The sequence below is a fragment of the Corvus hawaiiensis genome, chromosome 10 (genome assembly GCF_020740725.1).
Source record: "Corvus hawaiiensis isolate bCorHaw1 chromosome 10, bCorHaw1.pri.cur, whole genome shotgun sequence".
NCBI lineage: Eukaryota > Metazoa > Chordata > Aves > Passeriformes > Corvidae > Corvus > Corvus hawaiiensis.
In genome coordinates this window covers 28,393,506-28,415,140 of record NC_063222.1, presented here as the reverse complement: position 1 = coordinate 28,415,140, position 21,635 = coordinate 28,393,506, and the positions used below count along the sequence as shown (strand labels likewise).

The 21,635-nt window shown below is 46.0% G+C and overlaps 2 protein-coding genes and 1 long non-coding RNA gene across 12 annotated transcripts in view; 2 read left to right on the top strand and 1 right to left on the bottom strand.

The window, feature by feature from the left end:
• Window positions 1–4,145, top strand: part of RNF13 (ring finger protein 13) — a 30,220-nt gene extending 26,075 nt beyond the window's left edge. For both annotated transcript variants that reach the window (XM_048315070.1, XM_048315071.1), the window contains exons 9-10: window positions 1,344–1,424; window positions 2,684–4,145. In XM_048315070.1, coding sequence (XP_048171027.1) covers window positions 1,344–1,424; window positions 2,684–3,048 — 446 coding nt within the window. In that variant the 3' untranslated portion in view covers window positions 3,049–4,145. The remainder of the gene's footprint in view (window positions 1–1,343; window positions 1,425–2,683) is intronic.
• Window positions 4,146–6,177: 2,032 nt separating this feature from the next.
• On the bottom strand, window positions 6,178–11,451 carry PFN2 (profilin 2). 2 transcript variants are annotated; one of them, XM_048315074.1, is made up of 3 exons: window positions 11,244–11,451; window positions 10,076–10,268; window positions 6,178–7,898 (listed from the first exon to the last, which is right to left on the bottom strand). In XM_048315074.1, exons 1-3 carry the CDS (start codon window positions 11,373–11,375, stop codon window positions 7,801–7,803), a joined length of 423 nt encoding a protein of 140 aa, XP_048171031.1. In that variant the 5' UTR covers window positions 11,376–11,451; the 3' UTR covers window positions 6,178–7,800. The 2 variants fall into 2 exon arrangements, with proteins under 2 accessions (XP_048171031.1, XP_048171030.1); XM_048315073.1 differs by having other exon boundaries at window positions 6,178–8,214; window positions 11,244–11,445.
• A 140-nt stretch (window positions 11,452–11,591) lies between these two features.
• The window catches only part of LOC125330545, a 72,405-nt gene continuing 62,361 nt past the window's right edge, over window positions 11,592–21,635 (top strand). For all 8 annotated transcript variants that reach the window (XR_007205597.1, XR_007205596.1, XR_007205593.1 and 5 more), the window contains exon 1: window positions 11,592–11,856. This is a non-coding gene — a long non-coding RNA (uncharacterized LOC125330545). The remainder of the gene's footprint in view (window positions 11,857–21,635) is intronic.

Sequence of the window (21,635 nt, the reverse complement as noted above, 5' to 3'; positions counted from 1 at the left end):
TGTAACAGGACAGTACCAGTAAGTTTTCTCCAGCCTAATGAGCTTCCAACACTACCAGGAACAGCTTCCACTTACCAGCTCTCTCTGCTAATCCTCGCTGCCTTTACTTGACCAGGAGTAGTCATGTCACATACAGAACTTTCCTGGCTATTGTGGCAATGTCCAAGGAGAGAAGATGTGCCATATTTTTTTAATTCTGGAAATGGCCTACCTTCCTTGTGACCCTGCTAGGTTTGATCCTGTTTTCTCATTACTTATGTATCTTATAAAGGGCACTCATGAAGTGCCCTAACCTGTGTTATGGGCTGCTCTGGATAGGGCACTCTTGTCCCTTTCCACAGAGCTCATATGTACTTCCCAGAAGAGAATCCTGGGTGCAGAGAGGTAAGGAAGGCACCAAAAGGTTCAGGACTTTGCCTGGAGAGAGACAATCCACGTGTTTTGAGGAAGAGGGTTTAAGAACCAAACCATGGAATTTTATTTGTTCTCTCACTGCGTTGTTCTGCTTGCTGCTGTTTGGTCTCAAAACTTTGATAGGAAGCAATGAATGAATTCCTTATTTTTCTCTGCTTGTGTGCAGCTTTTGCTTTACCCATTGAACTATCTTTTTCTCAAAAGTTATCTCACTTTTCTCCTTCTGCCCCTTTTTTCTGTCCCTTGGGGGAAGCGAGTAGCTGGGCTGAAGCCACTGCAGGACTGGAGCAGGTCTGGAGGCCATTGTCTTCAGGAAAAGGGAAAGAGCCATGGGAACTGATGGAAGGAGCATGTTGTAAAACCCTTGACAAAAAAAAATGAAATGGGAATGCATTAACCTCTAGAAATTGTCTCTCCTTTGGTCATATAACATACCACACGAACCTACACTGTGTCAGTACTGTAGGTGCTGTGTATCCCATTTGTGAAGTTTGAGTTACAAAACACTGAACTTCCTCCTGCAGCCAGAGTGTCATTCTTGATTATTATTCTTATTTTTTATCCAGTTTTCTTTGTTGCTATTTTTCTGCCTTAAGTTTTGTCAATAATGTATTAAAACCTGTATAGTAAAGTGAATGCTATATTTTAAATCCTTTTACCTTATTTTCAATAAGCATGAAAAAATGTTGTAGAGATAGCACTTCACACAGTTTAAAATATTTTTATTAACCTTAAGTGAATGAGCTCTGGTTCCAGAGATGTGAAAAGTTCAGCAGTAGCTCTGCAGCTGGCAGGAACTGCCCTGCGTGGGCAGGGGGAAGTGGTGGTTCCTTCAGCCTGAGGAACAAGGCGGGAGAGCCCATGTGCGTGTCAGAAGGGTCTGCTGCCAGTCCTTTAAAGTCAAACTAATTCTCAGTTATGTGCTGTAGGAGATGAATATGATGTGTGTGCCATCTGTCTGGATGAATATGAGGATGGAGACAAGCTCAGGATCCTTCCATGCTCTCATGGTAAGCAGCTGTATTTTAGGTTTGAATTTAGATTAAAACAGCTTTCCAAAACATTGTCCAAAACCCACAGAGAATGTTTAGTGAGTGATTTATAAAATTTCTTTTTGCTAATATTCAAGAATGAATGTACAAAGTGGGAAAAGTGAAAGCTTGCTATCTCTTTTTAAAAGCTAAAATGCTAGTATTCCCACTTTGCATTTTTCCTTGGATGTACTCATGAAAGAAAATCTGGGCTTGATGCTGTCCCCTAAATACCCATATTCATTGTAATACTTCCTCCATTTAAAATATAGGCTTTCACTTTCCCCAATACAAATAAACCACAAAATTGAGTTCTTTGTGACCTGGAGGTGCAGCTGAAGGGATGGGTCTGTCCTGGAGTCTGCAGCCATGCACACCACTGCCTGACTGCACTTGGAAGTCAGTTAGCGAAATATTTTCCTGTGTCAGTCTTTCTCAAGTCCAGCCCACTGCAGAGATGTTACAGCCTTCTATACACAGCCAGCACAGCAGGTGACAGGTGGAGCTTTTTAGAACCTCAGTCATAAAACCAATTTCAAACTAGGCTGACAAACAAGGAATTCTCAGAAGAGAAAGAACAGGTCCATGGTGCCTCTCTCAGTGGGGGACTGCAGAGGTAACTTAACTTGAACACCACCAACCACCACCATCAGTTCGTGTGGAGAACATGTTGCCAGTGTGCTTGACCAGATACTAAACATAACATTGCTAGGCTGTGTAAATATGAGCTCTTTGCCAAGTAGAAGTCTCTCTTAGAAAGAAGAGATGAGTTTTTAATACCATAAGTGAGACACTTAAATACTTTTTTTTTTAAACACGGCCAGTCTAGTTGCAGGGCCGATTGCAGACCTAATTTAAGATCCACAAAATCATGCGGTAATGTCATTTAATAATGAGGTGCTTTGATACGTGTTGGTGTGGAGGTAAGAGGCAATGTGAGGATGATGATGGTGGGCATGCCTGCTGCAAAGGGATGGAATGGCTCAAAAAGCTTTAAAATTTGTTGTCAGATGTGGCCTGTTCTACTACTGCTCTCATTCACTCAGTAGAGAGCACAGGTACTCATTGCATATACCTATGTGACTGAGATCCTAATCATCAGGTGTTTTGCTACAGGTTATGTGCCAACAAACTTCGGACTAAAATTCTCCCGTGTCACTGAAGAGAAGCACGGGTTAGCAGGTTTCCCTGTCCTTTTCACTGTGATAATGATGTCCTTGTATTTTGTTTTCTAACAGCATATCACTGCAAGTGTGTGGACCCATGGTTGACAAAAACAAAAAAAACCTGTCCTGTGTGTAAGCAGAAAGTGGTCCCTTCCCAGGGGGACTCTGACTCGGAGACAGACAGCAGCCAAGAGGAGAATGAAGTGTCTGAGAACACTCCTCTGCTCAGACCTTTGGCCTCGGTCAGCACACAGTCCTTTGGGGCTCTGTCAGAGTCCCACTCCCATCAGAACATGACTGAGTCCTCGGAGTATGAGGAGGATGACAATGACAATGTTGATAGCAGTGATGCAGAAAATGGGATGAATGAAGAAAGTGTAGTGGTTCAGCTGCAGCCCAGTGAGGACAGGGAGTACAGAGTGGCAAACACTGTCTGAGACTACTAATGACCTATAGGTGTATGAACAAAAGGGTTCTTAAGGCTATTTACAAACCTTTGCATAGGGAATCTCTTTAATCTGTAATCCATTTGGTTTCTTTGATAGGAGCAGCAGTTCATGTAGTAGTACTCTGGTTAAATCATTACAGGTAGATTTATTTTTGATTCACGTATTCAGTCACACATTCTGTCTTCTCAAAACCAACAGTTAAACGGGACTTCACAATGCTAACGAATAATGTTAATAGTTTATATCAATAGAAATATCACAGAGACTCTAAATGTCTCTTGTTGAAATGGGATTTCTCTGGAAGTACTTTTATTTCTACTTCATAGCTACAACTGGGTCGTCCTGACAGCAATATTTATTACATGTAGATATGTGTTACCCCTTAGGCCCAACAAAAACTGTATTTGCATGTTTGTATAGTTTTCCTAAAAATTGTCACCACTGCTGAAAGGAAAACGTAGAACAGATCAATATTCTGTGTGCTGGTATGTCAAAACAAAACAAAGCAGAAGAAATTCCACTTTTATCTCAAAGCAATGATTCCAAATAATCCTTTGGAGTTTGCCATAGTAGCTGAGTTTAAGCAGTTACGTTGAGCAATTCCCAGGATGCGGAAGCCTAGAATCTATGTTTAGTTTTGAGCAATTCACAAGGTCAGGTCCACCATAAGCACATTAATTGTCCCTCCTTGCTACTACTTCATTGTCTGGTTTCCAGTGAGGAGGTGGCAGTTGGGAAACAACTGAGACAGAGGTTTTGTTCCATATAGAAAAAGAAGTTTAGGTAAGTATTATATTGATCCTTGGCTCATATACCTCTTACTAAGAGCATTTTATGCTGCATTAGTCTGCTAAATTGTATATAAAAAATTGTTTTCAAGTACCTAATTTGAAAACAAGTGCTTACACCTGTCTCACAGAACTCAGTACTTACCAGTGTATCACAAAAAAGGTAGATTCTATATAATACCTCTGTAACTATGTAGAAAGTAAAACCATGCATATACTCAAATGGAGATTTTTTTTATATGGCCTTGACTAAGGAAAGCTTGAAAGAATGTTAATAAACATGTTTTCCACTTTAAATATCAAAAGCAGTTTATTGAACTTTTGCATCACTTGAGACCTTGAGTACTCGGCCTACATTACTGAGGTTGAAGTGCTTTTGAAGATGAAGAACATGGAACTGTTGGGATCTCTGAGCAGATGTTTCCTGCGTCATACTGTGAATCACAGTACAAGGAGTTGCACTGACCAGTGCTGTGTGAAGAGGGTCTGAGTTATGCAGAAAACCTTCATTTTTGTTCATTTCTAGCTTGAGGAGGAGTTTGGACTGGCCAGAGTCTGTACATGTAGTTTGCCTGGGGGAGCATGAAGGAGGACCAGGGTACTCTGAACAATTCCTACCCAGCTGGCAGCGCCTGCAGAGCCACAGCCCCAGTGCTGGAACCCTGGACAGGCGATGGCAGGTGAGGTGGTCCCAGATGCGACTTCTGACTTAACACTCCATGCAGCCACACACGGTGCAATGCAGATCTGTTTTCTGGGCCTGGCTGAGAGGAGGGAGAGTTTATTTTGCACAATGAGTAAAAGGATCATAATGAAAGGATGATTCATCTCCAAACCACTGCTGCCAGCAGCCGTGGGGTAATGACAATCAGTGTAGTGGTGTATTTTCATCAGGCAAAATTCCCCTTCATCATGCATATGTCTAGGTAAGTCCAAATGGGAAAATGGTTTCTGAAAATTAATTACTAAGCTGAAAGATACTTCTTAAACTAGGTCCCTGCAGTTGCTGCGCGTATGTTTATTCATTGTTGTAATCCAGGCACCCCAAAATCTGGAGTTCCAGAACCATGAACTGACCTAAACTTTGTAATATACGCTCTTACGTAATTCTAATGCCTGCAATCATTTATGCTAGGAAAATTCACCAAAAATGCATTTGAAAAACTCATTTGAACAACACCTAATTGTTAACCAAGCAGAAGTGTCCAGGTGACATACACCCACTCAAGAGAGGGGAATTGGTCAGAAAGGAACAATGTCACACTAAGGAATGTGATGACAAGTACCTGGTGTGTGCTGCCAGCAGCTGCTCTGCCTCTGAGGTGGTGCTACAGTCAATTCCATCCACTCTGGCCTTACCACAGAAGCAGCTTTGGGAACATGCTACCGTCAGCCTCCTAACCAGGGAGAATCAAAGTTCTGCAGTCAAACGGTGAGTGCAACTTTGTGTTAAGACACTGAGCACAGCTTCACATGTGTTTTATGGGGGAAGCAGATTAGCATCCTCTGTACCAGTTACTGCTGAACAGGCATTTGCTCTGTGCTGTGGGTGTGTTGGTCCGTTCTAACTTTGGCACTGGGAGATCCAGTTCAGACACAGAGCCACTTGGCAATGGGAGAATATGAACACTATATATAGGAAGGTTTTAGTTAGACCCAGCTCTCATGCCAAGCAGAGGAGCCAGGTGCAGCTGACACTGAAGATGAAGGTGTGGGGGAAGGAGGGGAGAACAAAGGCATTTCCAGGTCCTATCCAGAAGCACCTGACTAGTTTGAGGGCCTAAGACGGCAGAGCCTTTCTACAGATTCGTGTCCCATGATCTGGGCTTGACTGTCCTCCCATCCCACAAGCTCCAGGGTTCACCATCACATCCCATTGGGCCTGTGTTTTTAGGAGTTCTCAGCCAAAGTAGCAAATACAGGTGCAATCCTGTAAGGTAATGGAGACTTTAAATCGGCCCCTTCTCTGGGTGAGGGGAGCACATTCCCACGCTAGGTGTATTGACCTGGGCAGGCCACCACAGACTCCTTTGCCAGGTCCTATGCGAAGTCTCTTTCACCTTGTTTCAGGAATGGTGTATTGGGCATTCAGAGGGCAGGGGAAACCCACACCAGAGAGCTGGATAAATGTGGTATTAAAGAGATGAGAAATCATCTCTTAAATTAAGATCTACCTCAAAGACTGCCTGGCTTTTCACTGACGTCATATTATCTCACTAATTATCATATTATTATACTACTGCTGTCCTGCAAAACTTAAATCTGCACTTAGACCTGAAGGTCTCAGAGGATTTCTGGGTGGGGGGGGGAAAAATTACCAACAGTCTGGTTTTGTTTGGTTGGAATAAATTTATTTCATCTGTCTGTAAACAAGGTGTTTTTAATAGTTATGGCATTTTTTGAAATGCATATTAAATCAGATGAGTTAGACTGTATCCCAGATGTAACAAAGTGCAGGGAAAGAAATGGACAAATCAGCAACAAGAATTTGTTTAAATCTGTACATTATCCACAAGGCCCAACAATAGAAGCAAATACTAGAATGTCCCTAAGGTAGTGCCAGTCAAAAGAAACCCTCAGAGTCAGTTAAAATCCATCTCACAATAGCAACAGTTCATTTTTTTTTTTTTTAAACAATAGTATGGCACAGAATACATATTAAAAAATTCATCACAAGACAGCCAAGTCAGTTATTCCAACCACTACCATCTCCCATTTATTCTTTAGTATACAGAGTTCTGCAGTTCTTGCAATGGACATACAAGTCAGAACCGTGCCTGAACTGAGTTTGGTTACAGACATTTCAGATGACTCGTGCACAAGGCAGCTCACTCCATCATTTCGGCAGCAAGGGTGTGACAGGTCAGATAAAGATTTTTAAATTTGAAATGGTATTTTGACAGTTTAGCTTACAAACTACCAACCTTCATCCAAACAGTGGCTTCAGAGCAGCCAAACTCTGCACCACTGAGTGAACTGGCAGAAAGATTGAAGCCAGTCAGAGCTCCCAGGGTAGCTGAAGGTGGCAGTTTTCCACAATGACATTGCAGTTTCATATTAAAAAACAAAAACAACACCCCCCCCCCCCCCCAACCCCCAAGCTGCAAATTAAAATTGGTCCTATGAGAAACTGAAACCAGACACACTCCAGCTGGTTATGCCAGGCTAGCTAGTGGCCACAGTGGCAGCCTTGCACAAGTCAACTACAGAACAGGAGCTGGCAAAAAAAAAAAAAGTGCCTGAGCTATTGTAATGATGGAATGTCTGGGGAATCCCTAGGATGGTGGCTTAAGGTCATGGGAGGAAGTGCATCTGTACCCTTTCATAGTTTTGTGATTGCACTTGTTAAGCAGTACAACCTTCAGACATCATCAAGAAAACGTAAGAGACTTAAGCCTGCAGTGAAGTGCAATGACAAAACTAATGTGACATTAATAGCTTTTGAGTGGCAAATTGGTTAAACAAACCAGGCACTATAAAAATGGGTGTAAGCAAACACATGGGTTTAAAAAACAGAAACAAAGAGAGGGACAGAAGTGAAGATATGCACGCACTTTTTTCCTCCCAACCATGCTCTGTGAAAGGAAGACTAGTGAGCTGTGACTTGCTCAAAGTGCTGAAGAGGCATTGATCAAATTAGATTGTACAATCGGCACCTTGTTTAGTATCTTGGTTTAGTTGTCAATATCACACTAATTGCTAAGACAAAGCAGAGCCTACACTTGGCATGTTCCCCTCCCAAGTTTCAAGTTATCATGCATATCATCATCGTGGTGGTGCCAGACGGGCTCGGTTACCTACAGTGGTTACAGAGATGAACGAGGGGGAACTGGAGTTATGACAGTAGGAAATGGGTAAATAAAAAACCACAAACTACCATCTACGGTCTGGTAGCACTGAGCACAAGCGGGTGGTGGTGCAGACAGCTGCTAGGTGGATGGGGAGAGGCTGCTCAGACATCAGACCTCCTCAGGTATAAAGCCAGTTCATATGCTTTCTTGTTGAGTGTCCCTCCATGGACACCTTCCTTTCCCATGACTATAACCAATGCTGGAGTACACAAGGAAACAAAACAGAAATGAAAAGAATTAAAGGGGGAAAAAAAAAAGAACACCTTTCCCCACCAACAAAGGGATACAAAGGAGACACAGGTTCATACCCCATCACCCTGCATTGCTAGTAAAGTTTCCAGAATGTAAGGTTTAAAGCTCACCGCCAGGAAAGTTTAATAGCAATCTTCCCCTAATACTTAACAGTCTGCCTAACAACTAGAACCCAGAGTCTCTCAAGTATTTTGCCATTGAGTATGCCTTCTTATTCAATCCGCCTCCATGGACCCCTTCTTTGCCCATTACAAAGACCAAGACTGAAAGAGAAAAGAAAAAAAGTTTTAAAAAGTGTGTTAGACATGGAAATAATGCAAGTTTTAGGCAGTGCAGTAAACACCCTCAAATTCAAGATTTAGTATTTGAGTATTAGGCTGGTTTAACAGTTTTGTTAAAACACAGATGTAGACAGGGCTACAAGCTATCCTCAGGGATTTTATCCAACTATGGAAGTTGTAAGAGTTCACTACTAAGAAAAATGCCACCAGCTATCAGAAAAGCATTACAGTGTCTCTCACCATCAGTCATCACCCAGCAAGGAAATCCTTGCTGTAGTTTAAACGCCTGTGGGGGCAGGGGTGCAGTGTGTGCACAAGTGTGACTGGAGAGTGGCAAAAGGAAATTCCCATGATCTGTGTTGCAGCAGTCACTGCTGGTATAGGAACCAGAGTAACTGCTTTGATGCTGGTAAAAAACCCCAAAGGTTGAGTTGGGCTGAAATCTTCCATGCAATAACACAACTATAAACCACACATTTTACATGAGACAAAACGCAGGAACAGTTGTCATGCTGAGGGCTCTCCCCACTCCCCCAGTTCCAGCAAGATGTCCCAGATTGTCTGGTAAAAGGAATACTGGAGGCTCCTCACCAGCAACTGCCACTGTGAGCTGCCATCAGATGTCCCCCAGCAGGGAGAGGGACACAGTGAGCACTGGGCTGCCGCAGGCCAGGGACTGTTCACCAAGCCGGGAATGCTGCAGCCAGTCTACCTACATGTGATCATACATCGGAGCCTCAAGTTGTGCCAGGGAAGGTTTAGGTTGGAAATCATGAAAATTTCTTCACCAAAAGGGTTATCCAGCCCTGGCACAAGCTACCCTGAGGAGTGGTTGAGTCCCCATCCCTGGAGGGATTTAAAAGCCATGTGGTTGTGGCACTTGAGGCCATGGGTCAGTGGTGGCCTTGGCAGCACTGGGAGAATGGTTGGACTCTATGATCTTGGAGGGCTTTTCCAACTTTAATGACTCTATGATACTATTTCCATAGCAATTTGCTCATAAAAGCTTAAGACAGTTCTCACTGCTATTTCACAAGTCAGAACTCTGCTTGTTTCACTTCAGTGCTGCCAACCCTCTTCCTGCATCCCTGCCCTGGGCTTTAGCCTACAGACACCTGCTCTGCCTTTGGTTTTACATCTATAAGCAGAAGTCTTGTCACTCATGAACCTGTTCAACAGCCAGCCCAAAAACGCTAGCCCAGGTGTTCCCAACATAAGGCACACCACTCCCAGCCAGTATTTTATATCCCAGATGAGTAGCTGCCCCATAATAGGTTTTACTGGAAGTTAAATGAAGAGCACAAGGAGCAGGTGTATGAGCATGAAGCACACTTCTCAGTGGTACCAAACTGGATGGGGTTTTTTTGCCCAGACAGACTTCAGCAGGCTCAATAGGAAATGCAAAAAGAGTTAGTGTAGAACTCTATAAGTAGGAGCAGCTCATACATGAGAGTCACATTTTTGCAGAATAAACTTTCCATCAAGCAATTTACAAAAAGAAAGCTGCAGTCACAGCCTGTCATTAACAGACCCATCCTGAGCTTCAGGTATCAAGTGATGGAATACCAGCTAAGCCTACTTGGAGCTGTAGCCTGCTTTTTCCTGCTTGTCAGGGACTTGTTAACCATTGCACAGCCTGGTGCTGGGCTGGGGTGCAGCTGGGAACGGGGATGAGTGTAATTCCCAGTCAGAACTCAGCTAGAGCACTGCCATCCACCCCCTTGCATCACTTCCCAAAATTAGCCATTAAATACAGGAATTTGGTTTTCTTAATAGTTAACATCTATACTTAGGGTCACATTTCGTAATTTAGCGATCTGAAGGTAAAGAAAAGGGTGCTTACCTCGTCCAGCTCTGCCTACAGCAACATTATATGTCGGCTCACCACCTTGACTCTTTGTCCTGATGTCCATTGTGCAGTCACCATCGACATACAGGCTATCTCTGATCACAGAGCACTTCTTTGCACCAAGGGTCAGACCATTGGTGAAGAAACCCTCTCGGTCTTTTCCTACAATCATATCTATTTCTCCTGGCTGCCAAAGGAAAGAGCTCAGAGTTAGCACGGCTGGGTTTTATTGCTGTAATTTCTATTTAGAAACGGTCCTGTCTCGTGTGGAGAGGCCAAGGCCGTGATTTCCCCTCGCTCCCCGCAGGAAGTGCTCCAGAACACAGGGCTTTGTTAGGCGCAGTCTGCGCTGCTCCGCAGTCGCTGCGCGCGGGGGAGCCTCTGCCTCGGCGATTCCGGGCCCGAGCCCGTTAAACGGCGCAGGGCATTTGTCAGAGACTAACCCCGGGCTGGCGCGGACTCTGTCTGCACCTGTCCCGGGAGATCAGCCCGGGGCCTGCCCGCACCCTCGGCATCAGACCGGCTCTGGCCCGCCCGCGGGGCCCAGGCGGCTCCCGCCGCCGCGGCCCCTCCAGCTCGCCCTCGGGAAGGGCCCCGGTCTGGAGGCTGGGGGGGGAAGGGGGGTGCGGCGCGGGCCCGGCCGCACCGCGGCGGCCGCAAAGTGCAGCGTCACGGCGGGCCCGGCCCCCCGCCCGCGGCCCAGGCGGCCCCGCTCTGCCTCGGCCGGGACCGGGCCCGCCGCGCCCGGGGCGGGGCCGCGTGGGGCCGGGGGAGCCGCGCCGGCGGTGCCGCACGGGCCTTATCTTCGGGTGGCGGGGCCGCGGAGCCGGGCGGGCCGGGGGCGCGGGCGGGCAGGGCGGGGGAGCATCAATGGCAGAGCGCCATCTTGGCGGAGAAAACATGGAGCCGGCGGCGCGGCAGCGTTCGAGCCGCCTTCCTCCGCCGCCCGCCCGCTCGGCACCGGGCCCGCCGCCCGCACCCCCCGCTCTGGGCCGGCCGCCGACCCCGCCCGCGGGACCGGCCCCGTGCCGCTCCCGACGCGCACAAAAAGGCGGCGCGGGCGGGCGGCTGGGCCCGCGCCCCCCGCCCACAAGGTGCCCCCGTCCCCCGGCCGCGGCTCGTCGCCACCGCTCTCGGCCGCGCTCCCACCGGCCCCGCTCACCGTGATGCTCTGGAAGATGCCGCCGGCCGTGGCTGCCCAGACGTACTTGGCGTCGCAGTAGCCCACAATGGCGGCCTCCTGGCAGCAGCCATCGCACATCAGGTTGTCCACGTAGCTCTGCCAGCCGGCCATGATCGCGGGGCGGCGGGCGAGGGCGAGCGGGCAGCGGGCGGGCCGGGGGCGCGGCGCGGGCGACGGTCCCGGCGGTGCGGCGGCGGAGCGGACCGAGCGCTGCGGCGGCGGCGGCGCGGCCCAGCCCAGCCCTGCGCTGCCGCGCCGGGGGCGGGGGGAGGAGGGGCGCGGCCGGCACCGCCCCCGAGGCCGGGGGGAGCGGGACCGGGGCGGGGCTGGGAGCAGGATCGGGACCAATGCCGGGTGCTCGATGCCCGGGGCCGGGGCCGTGGCCGCTCGGCCGTTGGAGGTCGGTACGGCCAGTCCCGGGACTGCTGCGGGGGCCGGCCCAGCCCGGGTCGGCCCGGTGGAATTGCGGGGCGGGCGCTGCGGGACCCTTCCCGCGCCCTGCTCGGACCGCACAGGGCAGAGGCGCGGCGGGGCCGGACATCCGTGCGGCCGCCCCGATGCCCCCACCGGAGGCCGGGAGCGGCCGGGATCGGTGAGTACCGGCGGTGGCGCCTTCCCGCCCGCCGCGAACCGGGCTGGCCGGACGCGGCTCCCGGAGCTCAGGGAACGGCGCTGCGCTGCCTACACGGAGGGCGGTCCCCGGGGGAACCCAGGGCGATCACGGCTGTGCTGCTGGGGCAGGGCGGTGCCTACTCCTGCGGATGCACAGAGGGTCCGGCGCCCCATCCTTCCCGTGGCCCCGCTCCGCTGTGCCGTTACGGCCCCTGTGCAGTCGCTGCACTTGTGTTGTTTCTATAATCTCACGTGTGCCTTTGCGCCCCTCGGAGAGTGGGCGCCTGCCTGCCTCGCCCCTGCCCTCCATCCTCCCGGACCTCACCGGTGCGTCCCTGTCTCACACACCAGCATCTGTTACATTTTATTTCTGCGACGGGTTGTAACTGGCGATTTTGGGGTTTATTGTTCCAGGTTCCACCAAGTCTCTATTGCAATAGTTTAGTTCCACATTCCTTTACAACACCCGAGACTGGTGCCATTGGTTTGCTGCACTGAAACTGGGCCCTGGGCAGGATGGCTTGGCTGCTCCAAGGCTGTCCTGGGTCGCAGGAATGTTCACCATCATCTTTAAGGGCACATTTCAAGGCAATTGCTCTGTTTTCCTCAACATTGAAATTGGTGGGGGGATCATCTTGCTTTTGATCAGGGTGGGTTTGCTTTACTGGGTGACTGTTGTGATTCTTGGAGCAGTGGACACTGGTGGGATGTGGTGTGGCTGTCCATGTCAATAACTTTGTGGCTATAATTCAAGAAGTTAGATCTCCTACCTGAATATGCCAAGGCATAGTATACAATAAATTAATCTGCCTTTTCCTGACCTTTCTTTTACCTTTCCCTTTACCTTTCTTTTCCCTTGCCTTAAGTCCCCAGGTATTTATAATGGATACCCCTACAGCACACTTCAGGGTTTCTTAGTCCTTTAACAACCTAGTTCCGTTATCATGGGATTGAGTGTTGTTTAAAACTAATTGCTTGGATTACAAGGTAATTGGAAAGGAGCTCATTTGCATCTTTTACCTTAATTCCATAAGGGGTTTTTTTTTTTCTTTATTTTATTTTGCAGTGCCTTTACCCCTCTGAATTTGGACAGCATCATCCATGTATCCCAGATATCTTCTCATGTCACTGTATCTACCAATGAGTTACAGTCTTTAAAGTTGCTTTCAGCTTTTAAAATAGCTAAAACTTTTGGTGAAGTTTGGCTTGCCTTCATCATCCTGCCTCCAGAGATTCCTTCCATGGCAAGGAGAAAAGGTTCTTTTCTGTCTGAAAGTGCTATTGGGGGTCGCTTCTCTATTTAATGCTGGCCTGTAGGAGGTCCCAGTTAAACATTCTTACTGGCACAAAATGGAATGCATCCATCTGAAATGAATGGGAGGCTGATGGGCCCATTAGTTTTAGAGTTCAACCAAGATGTGTTTGATTTTTTATTGATTGTCTTCAAGTTGCAATAAGGATTCCAAATTGTGTTACTTTAATAAGTGGATTTAATGGATATAGAGACAGACATCTCATGACCCAGGGCCAAGCCTTGAGGATTTTGGAGCTGCTTATTTTCTATGCTTAGCATCATTATCCCTTGATTAATGAGAGGTGGGCTTCTCTTGGACAGCAGGCTGCTTGGTACCAGCATGCAGGTATCTCACACAAGAACCTGTGGGTTTCCAGGACTTTAGCCAAAGGCTATGGCCCTCTTGCCAGGAAGGATCTCACCTCCTCACATGTGCCCACCCTCTAACACATTTGTCCATCCCTTCTGCCCAAGGAGGATCTGTGCCTTCCTGAGCCCTTGCAGCCCAGCATCTAGTCCTGCTTCATGGGAGGCAGAGACCCCATGGTTACTGCCAGCCCAGAGCTGGGCCAGGGTGGGAAGCTGCTGCTTTCCCAGAATCCAGAGCCATGCTAGGTTGTTGTGTGGTGGTTCATTGCTTTGCCTCTTTGATAAGTGTTTCACCTGTGTGTCAGAGTGCAGAGCAGGTCGGGTAATTTTGTTGCTGCCTCATGGGGAATGTTACCTTTTGTAATAGCTGCACAGACGAGGTGATCAGTGGTGTGAGGGCAGTTTTGGTGCGCAGATTGTGTTAGCGATACAGGGAATACAGACATCTGCTTTTAATGATACAAATTGGAAATAACTGCGTGGAAGTCTGGGATCTGCTTAACATAAATGGTTGGATCAGAGTAGAGGATTTTGCACCTGCTTGGTAGCTTAGCTTCTAGTCATGTTATTTGTGAACCAGCTCTAGTAATACATTTAGGAAGTGAAGTCTAAATTGGGTTGCTGTTATTTAATGTTACAAAGCTACCAGCTAACTTGTATAATTTGCAGATTCAGCAGTCACCAGTGGTATTTCTGAAAATCATGATCCTTTAATTTTATTTTCACTCTTAGGTGCCTCATTTGGTTGTGTGCTATGTTATACAATCGTTATAATACTGTTTGTGTAGGCAGCAACACCTTTGAGACTGTTGGATTTAAGAAAATGAGGGTGTGCCCTGTATGTCAAAGATGTAAGAGTGGGGACCTCCAGGGTTGTTGGGGGTTTTTTTGCTATGAGAGTTAATTGGAATTTGAGACATTTCTGAAATGAAATATTAACATATGTATGAAAATATCCTTGTTAAAATTGATAGATGTAGTGGGTCATTTTAACATCAGTGCCTAGACTCACATATGAAATGGGCTGATTGTAAGCTATACCCATATAGTAAATAGTTGTGAAATCGTGATTTCTTGCATTTTAGTCTCTTCCTACATTTCACCTGGTAGTTGTTCTTTCTGGAATTCAATTCTACACTACAGCCACAGTTTGGTAGGATTTTGTGCATCTTGTAACAATTACTGGTCTTTTGCTTCAGTTCAGAACTTTGTCTAAAATTGATGTTGGATCACATCTAAGGAAAATAATCATTTGGAAGATAATCATTTTAAAGTACCAGCTGCGCTTAACCAGAGTGTACTCACTATTTACAGCTTTGTGAGAAACTTGACTGCTTTTATATTAACAGAAAAATTGAAATTGGCCAAAGACTTGAAGGAGGATTATGTTTTGTGAGTAGTGTAACTTGGGTCTTTCTATCAGGCCTTGTGGCTACCAGAACTGCTGCTGTGCTTGGAATGATGAGGCAGCCAAAGGCAGGACTTCTTACAATAGGATTGTTTAGGTTGGGAAAGATCTCTGAGATCATTTAGTCCAACCATTATGATGTCACAAGTTCTAACTGTTTTTCACCAAATTGGTGTTTTTCACCAGTTGGAGATTACTGTAACCATCACTTACGTACAGACAGGAGGGCAGTCAACCACCAGCAGAATGCAGCTGGGCTTCTTTGTGGAGATAAACTTCAAAGAGCCAGGGCTCATGGGCTGCAGTGCTCAGCTCTGGTAGCTGGTGGCCACGTGGGCACTGGTCTGGTGACTTCCCCTCCTGACCATACTGGGTTCCTGCTGGGTTCCTGTGGCGGTCTGTCACTTTACCACAAGTGCTTTCAGAAGTGCAGAGGGAAACACCAGTTTACGAGTGCTGCAAGTCAGCAGATTCACTTTTCCTGGTGACAGCCGGGAGCAGTCTGTGTCAGCCTGGCGAGGGTCAGCCTGGGCAGGGTCCTTCCATAGCTACCCAAGGGACTTGGCTGAAATCCCAGGAAGCCACCAGGGACTGGGATGAGTGTTAGCTAGAAACAGATTATGAAAATTACATATTAATGTGTGGAAAACTTGAAACTAGGTTTAAAAAATAAGGTAATTAAAAATGCAGCAATCATTAAGACCACAGTGCAGAGTTTTATTGCACAGCTACTACACCTGTGGATGAAGAAGTTCCTGTCCCATGCCAGCATAGCTGTGGCTGCGCTGCAGAGAGCCTTGTACAATGGCTCTTAAACAATCCAGAAAGTTCTGAAAAAAGGTGCTCTTCTGGTGTATCTTGCATTGTTTGGAACAATGATTTAACTCATGTTTACTCTCCATGGTGAAAGTTTCATGTCCTGAGAGGATTTTGGCCTGGTATGATTTTGCCAATAAGACAGCTCAGCAAAACCTTTGTCTTCCTAATGATCAGTTACGTAAGCAGTTCTGAAGGGTTTCCCTTGCTTATTCTTTATTTAACCATCAAATTCAAACGGAACAAACCTAAAACGTAACTCTGAAAATCAGATGCAAGCGTAGGGATATGGCTATGTCAGATAAGAGTTTGAAATTGCTTCCATTTCAGTGGCTTCCAGAAGTACTTAAAATAGGAGGAAGGCCTGTTCTTTGTGGATGTGATTTACAGAATGGCCAAAGCACTAGAAGAGATATCTAAAGTCATGGAACTTTGCTCAGCTTTAGGATTTTTAAGGTGAATTCTTGATCCCACTGATGGCCAACAGAAAATAACCTTCATCCTAGAAATTAAAGTACATTGTATGTAAATTCTTACTTAGAGAGGTAGTCTCTGGTTCATAATGGTGTCTTTGATGAGAGTCTCTATAGGAGTAAACAAGTACAGAGTTAGGCCCTTATGACACAGCTTTCTATGCCTCACAGTTACCAAGCAGTTGGAGTCCTGGGTGTGCTTAGATCCTGCAGTATTTTGTTTTGCTTTAAGTCAAGCAAACAGAACCCAAATAGGTAACTGTTAACTTTTCAGTTATGAAATAAGGGTATGAAACTGTGAAATTCATTAAGTTTGTAGATAGCTTGACACAGTGTAGGGAAGGTGGGAACATACTCAGTCTAAGGTCTTTATGTTATTTTGCCCAAACTCGTGGTGACTCATCACATGCCTCTGGCAACTGGCTGTTGCAGTGGGTGAAAGGTTGTGTGGAAGTTAATCTTAAAAGCCAAAACTATGGCTAAGAAATGCAGTAAGAGCGTTGGAGAAGCACAGAGTTAGAGGGAGAGAAAGCAGAAAAGTGGAAAATGAAGCACAAGCAGCACAGGCTCTTGACACAGTCATTTTTTTAATGGATGTTTGTGCAGTGTGGTTTAACAGGGACAGTTAACAATCTTACTGTGGTGTAAAGTCTGAACCTCTGACATCTCTGCACACTTCACTGACTGCAAGGAGAAGTGATAGGAGATGAAAGAGAACATTTAACTTCTCACAGGCGTCATCTGCTTGGTTTTTTCTCTGTCACAGTTGACTGGTAGAACAAATTCAGCTTTTTAATAGCTGATCTGCATTTTTTCACTGTGCTAGCATGCATTAAGAAGAAAACCCAGACTTTTCCTCCTGTTGTGTTGTGTTATGGTGCATGGCAGGAACATGGGGACCCTTTTCCACGGGACACCATCCTGGGCAGCAGCATTCTCCCGGCTGTGTCTTGGTGACAGGCCTGACAGACGGTTCTGTTTTTCTAGTTCACAGTTTCTGTAGGTGATTGTTTCTGCACCGCTTTCTGCTGCACGCTCAGTAACCCACATGGTGCAGCTGGGGAGCTCTGGAGCTTTGTTCAAGGTGTTATTTTCTTCATTCAACTTGCTTTCACTGGTAGGATCTGTAAATATGTTTGTCTGAGTGCTATTTCCACCTCTGATCACAAATATTTTTGCTGTTAATGCTTGTTAATTGTTAAAAATCCAAAGGATTTTTGGATCACAAATACATAAATTTATCTGTGATACACAATTTCTACCCAAAAACATTCACTGTCTGCAAAAGAATTTGATAATAATTATGAAGTCTAAGAAGCCATATTTTCCCAGGAAAATGATACACTTCTAACCTTATAATATACCATATTTTTCTTTAGCCACAAAAAACTTGACTAGCTATAAGCAGCAGTCAACTTGCCTGCTGTTAGCTTGTCGGAGAAGAGCCAGTGTATATTTAATATTTAGAATATTTTGGTGTGAATTTTTGGTAGTTGAAGTACTACTTAGTTTCATCATGGAGAGAATGATTTCTGCCATAGGTGTAGTGCTTTTCTCTCAATTGCATCCACTCAAATAAATATCACATTTTTGATGAACAGAGTATATGAAAATTGTTCTGCTCAGAATTGTCTATGTAATCCTAGAAGAGGTGTATTCAGTCTGAAAGTCTAATACTGTGCAACTGTAGAACAGCCACTCTGGTACAAGTGAAAGGAAACATTAAGAATATAAAAATGGGAGGAACAGGGAAAAGCAGAAATGAGTAAAGGGGAAAGTAGCCTAGAAATGATGTGGTTTCATTTAGAATGTTTTCTCTTCTTTCAAAGTACCTCTCTAAAGACAAGAAATCATTCTGTCTCTCAACCAAACTGTTCATTGTGGAAGGTGAGCATGTAGCAGGCTTGGCGACCAGAGTCACTGCCAAGGCTGGTAAAGCTGGGACAGCTCCTTCAGCACTGCACTCACCTGGCATCCCCAGAGACCTGGTGGTGCTTCAAGAGGTTGTGGTCTTGCTTTTACCCACGCCATGAATGGGCTGTCCCCCAGCACCACTGCTGTGACCACACAGTAAGTGCCTGTGGAGGAAGTGTCAGATCTCAGGCAGGGTGCTGTTTCGGAGCAGATGCTGAGTTTTTGCTATCAGCCTTTACGCAACTGGGAGCAGAGTCATGATGGTGATACTATGAAGAAGAAGAGTCAAGTCATCTGCTGTGTAACTCTCCATCCTCACCTGTCTGTATTGCTGACATCCTCATGCATCAGTGGTGCTTGCACTGCATCACCAGTTGGTACCTGGAGTGCCTACAGCTGCTCACACGTGCAGTTTGGTCCCATGTGTTTTGAATGGTAGAGTTCCCAGCAGGTGCTCAGGTTATGTGAAGACAAACATGGGACAGATGCATCTAACACAGTTTGTCTGTACTCTGTGTCCAGTTGGCATAGTGCTTTTTAAAGCTTTGTGACTCGGGTGGGTTACATTTAACTAGGACAGTGGAAGGATTCCTCCCATTTCAGTTGTCTTTGAAACTCAAATCTAAAATGCACAATGAGGACCAATTTTCTTAAATGAAAAAAAAAAAGACTTCTGCATGTAAAAAAATCTTCCAACATGTTAGTACTGTGGCTGAACAATCTGAACTACTGTCCTCTGCTACACAAACCTCCTCCTTGTTCTGGGTTAGAATAGTGTGTGCTTACAGGAGTTGGGACAGGCAGCATGGCTTTGTTACAGAGCTAGAAACAGGTGTCATTCTAGCACTTGGCATTGCAAAAAAAAACCACAGAAAAAGAGAGGAAGGGAACATTAGTACCAGCTAGACTATTTTGTGTGTTGGTAATAGACACCCATTTTCTGTGTTACCATTAGTAGGTGTTTGTGGAGGAGATAGTGGTGACTTGCTAGCAAGTGCTCAAGCCATGTATTAAACAGCGAGGGCATTTCTGAGCCACTGATGGCCTGGTTTTGGATAGAGGTTAGCAGGGTGAATTGGGATGCACTGGGAGCATCCCGGTTCCCTGGATCCAAAGAGAGGAGCTGTGCAGAACGTGTTGGTGATGGTGATGGAGTACAGTGGGGAGTGAGGTGCTGGGCGCAGGGACCCCTCTCACCATGCTGGGCACGTTTCGGGTGCTGTGTCCCTCTCCAGGCAGTGCTGGGGTCGCTGCTTGGCCTAAGGTACTGCAGCTTTAAAATGAAGCCTTTATACACTGTAAGAGCAATTCCACAGTGTTGTCACCTGCGTGCGACAGCTCTGGGATGCCAGGCTGGCTGCTGCTCCTCCATAGTTTTCTGAGTATGTTTGCTGGTTTTGGAGTGAAATTTTCTCAGTAGCTTCCCGGCCCCTGGCACTAGATGGAGCTTCAATCTACTTGCACTTGGAAGTCTGTTAAGTTTAACCAGAAGTTAAAAACAGAGAAGAATACATGAAGATATGCATGCCTGCTGCTATGCTTACAGCATGTCTTTCCCTGTTTTTTAGCAGAGTGGTGTAAATTATAATTTAAATTTAATCTAAATGAAAATTAAAATATTGCAGCAGAATCTCCTTGATCTAGTACATGCATTATAATCACTAGCACCCTTTAATGTACTCTCAGGTTCGTGGCAAAAGTTGCTGTAAGTTAAATATATTGGAAATGTGCTGCATACTTAGGCTAATGCCTCGGGTGAGCTGAATAAAGATAATGCCATTTCTGAACAAAGTACCTTGTTATATTTCAGGGTGCAGTGGAGATGACCACCCGTTCTGTTTGTTGTGCTCATGCAAGAATACATTTGTATTTTCACTTTGTGCTACCAAAGCTAACATTTCAGAATCATATTATAAGTCACTTCATTTTTCCTCCATGTTACCCTTAAAAATATTGAACAAATAGAAACAAATAAAAATGAGCTTTGAAAAAGTAGTGTTCACACTTTTCATTTAGCAAGGACCATGTCTCACAGGCCACACACACATATCAGAAATTTATGACCATCTTTTTCTTCCGCATAAGTCACTGGAAGTAGATTTAGTTTTGTTCTTGGGTGCCCATGGTCTTATCAGCAAGAGACTGGTTTAGTCAAAACTCTTGTCCAAGCACTGAAGTAGTGATAAAAGAAACTGAAGTTGGGAACCAAAATGGTGACACTCAGAACAGATTTTGTCATTAAAGCACTGAATATTGTTTTGTTGCTTCACTACAAAATCTGACTTTGAGTGTCAGTCTTCTTCAGAGGCTTTGTGCTGACCAGCAAGAGGATAGGGACAGGTGGGGTGCCCCGAAGGCCTCAGCAGGACAGGAGGCATTTGGGGGGTGTCCTTAGACGTGACGGGCAGAGATTGCACAGAAATTGTCATTGTATTCTCTTCTTACCTGCTTTTTGATAGATAAAGAAAGCTTTGCTTGTTTTTTTAAATAAATCTGTTATTTGCCTCAGGAATGCCTGTTATGCTTGGTCTGGGACATTAGAGGAAGGTCTTTTGAAATCTCACACCTAAACTTCACAGACCTATTCCATCATTTGCCATTGCACTACATCTGTCACTCTGTAACCTTCCAGGGAAGTTGAGTTTCAATATTTATTAATTTACAAAATGTTCAATCATTTTTGTTCATTTTGATTTCTCTTCAGTGAGCAAATGAGGGTGTGAGCCAAAATCTTTTGTCTCTATCACAGCTGCATATTAATAGGTGAGCAGGCATTTTGTCACGTTGCACCCCTCTGGCAGAGACAAAACCACTCCTTGAATATGAGAGGCTGAGGCAGAACATGGGCACTGGACTGCCCTGCAGCAGCAGGACAGATGTGCTTCCCATGGTGTTCAGAAGATCTTTTCCTGGATCTCTGGAGACTGTAGTTGCAGAAACACAGCCACTTGGGAATTCAGGCAGCTGGTAAACAAGGAATGCTGGAGCTCCAAGTCCCTGAAGTGACCGGACCCTTCTGAAGGCTGTTGTGAGGAAGAGGACATTTGCCGGAGCAGGAATTGGACTCCAGTGAGCCTGGTTCTGCCACCTCTGATGGCTCTTCTCTTTGTCTTCCCAGGTCATAAAACACTTGTGCTTGAGCTAGTTCCAGCATGACTGGCATGAGAATACCTGCCAGGAGGATGGAAGGCCTGTGCTGTGCATAACTTCCAACCCAGCCTTTTGCAGGGAACCAGCTCTCAGTTGGTGAAGGTCACTGGATCAGGGCTTCCTCTCCTTAGCAGAAGAATGTGGCTGCTTTTCCTGTTTTCCTGGCCAAATTAGGTGTGTTTGGCTGTGTACTGAGTGGCAGTAGCAATCATCTCATCAGGCTTCAGACACTTGCTGGGGGGTCCCGTTTAGGTTTTCTTGGCTGAGTAGTGTGGGACAGGAGCTGGTGAATTCTGTCTCCACTGGCCTCCTGAGGGTCCTGGTGCCTCTGGCTG

Bases quoted from the DNA above. Each gene is read 5' to 3' on its own strand.
- PFN2 (XM_048315074.1), bottom strand. From the start codon at position 11,375: ATGGCCGGCTGGCAGAGCTACGTGGACAACCTGATGTGCGATGGCTGC. The intron at 10,269-11,243 runs GTGAGCGGGGCC...TTCCTTTGGCAG, and splicing joins GCATCTTCCAGAGCATCACG to CCAGGAGAAATAGATATGAT. The intron at 7,899-10,075 runs GTAAGCACCCTT...TGTGTACTCCAG, and splicing joins TGTAGGCAGAGCTGGACGAG to CATTGGTTATAGTCATGGGA.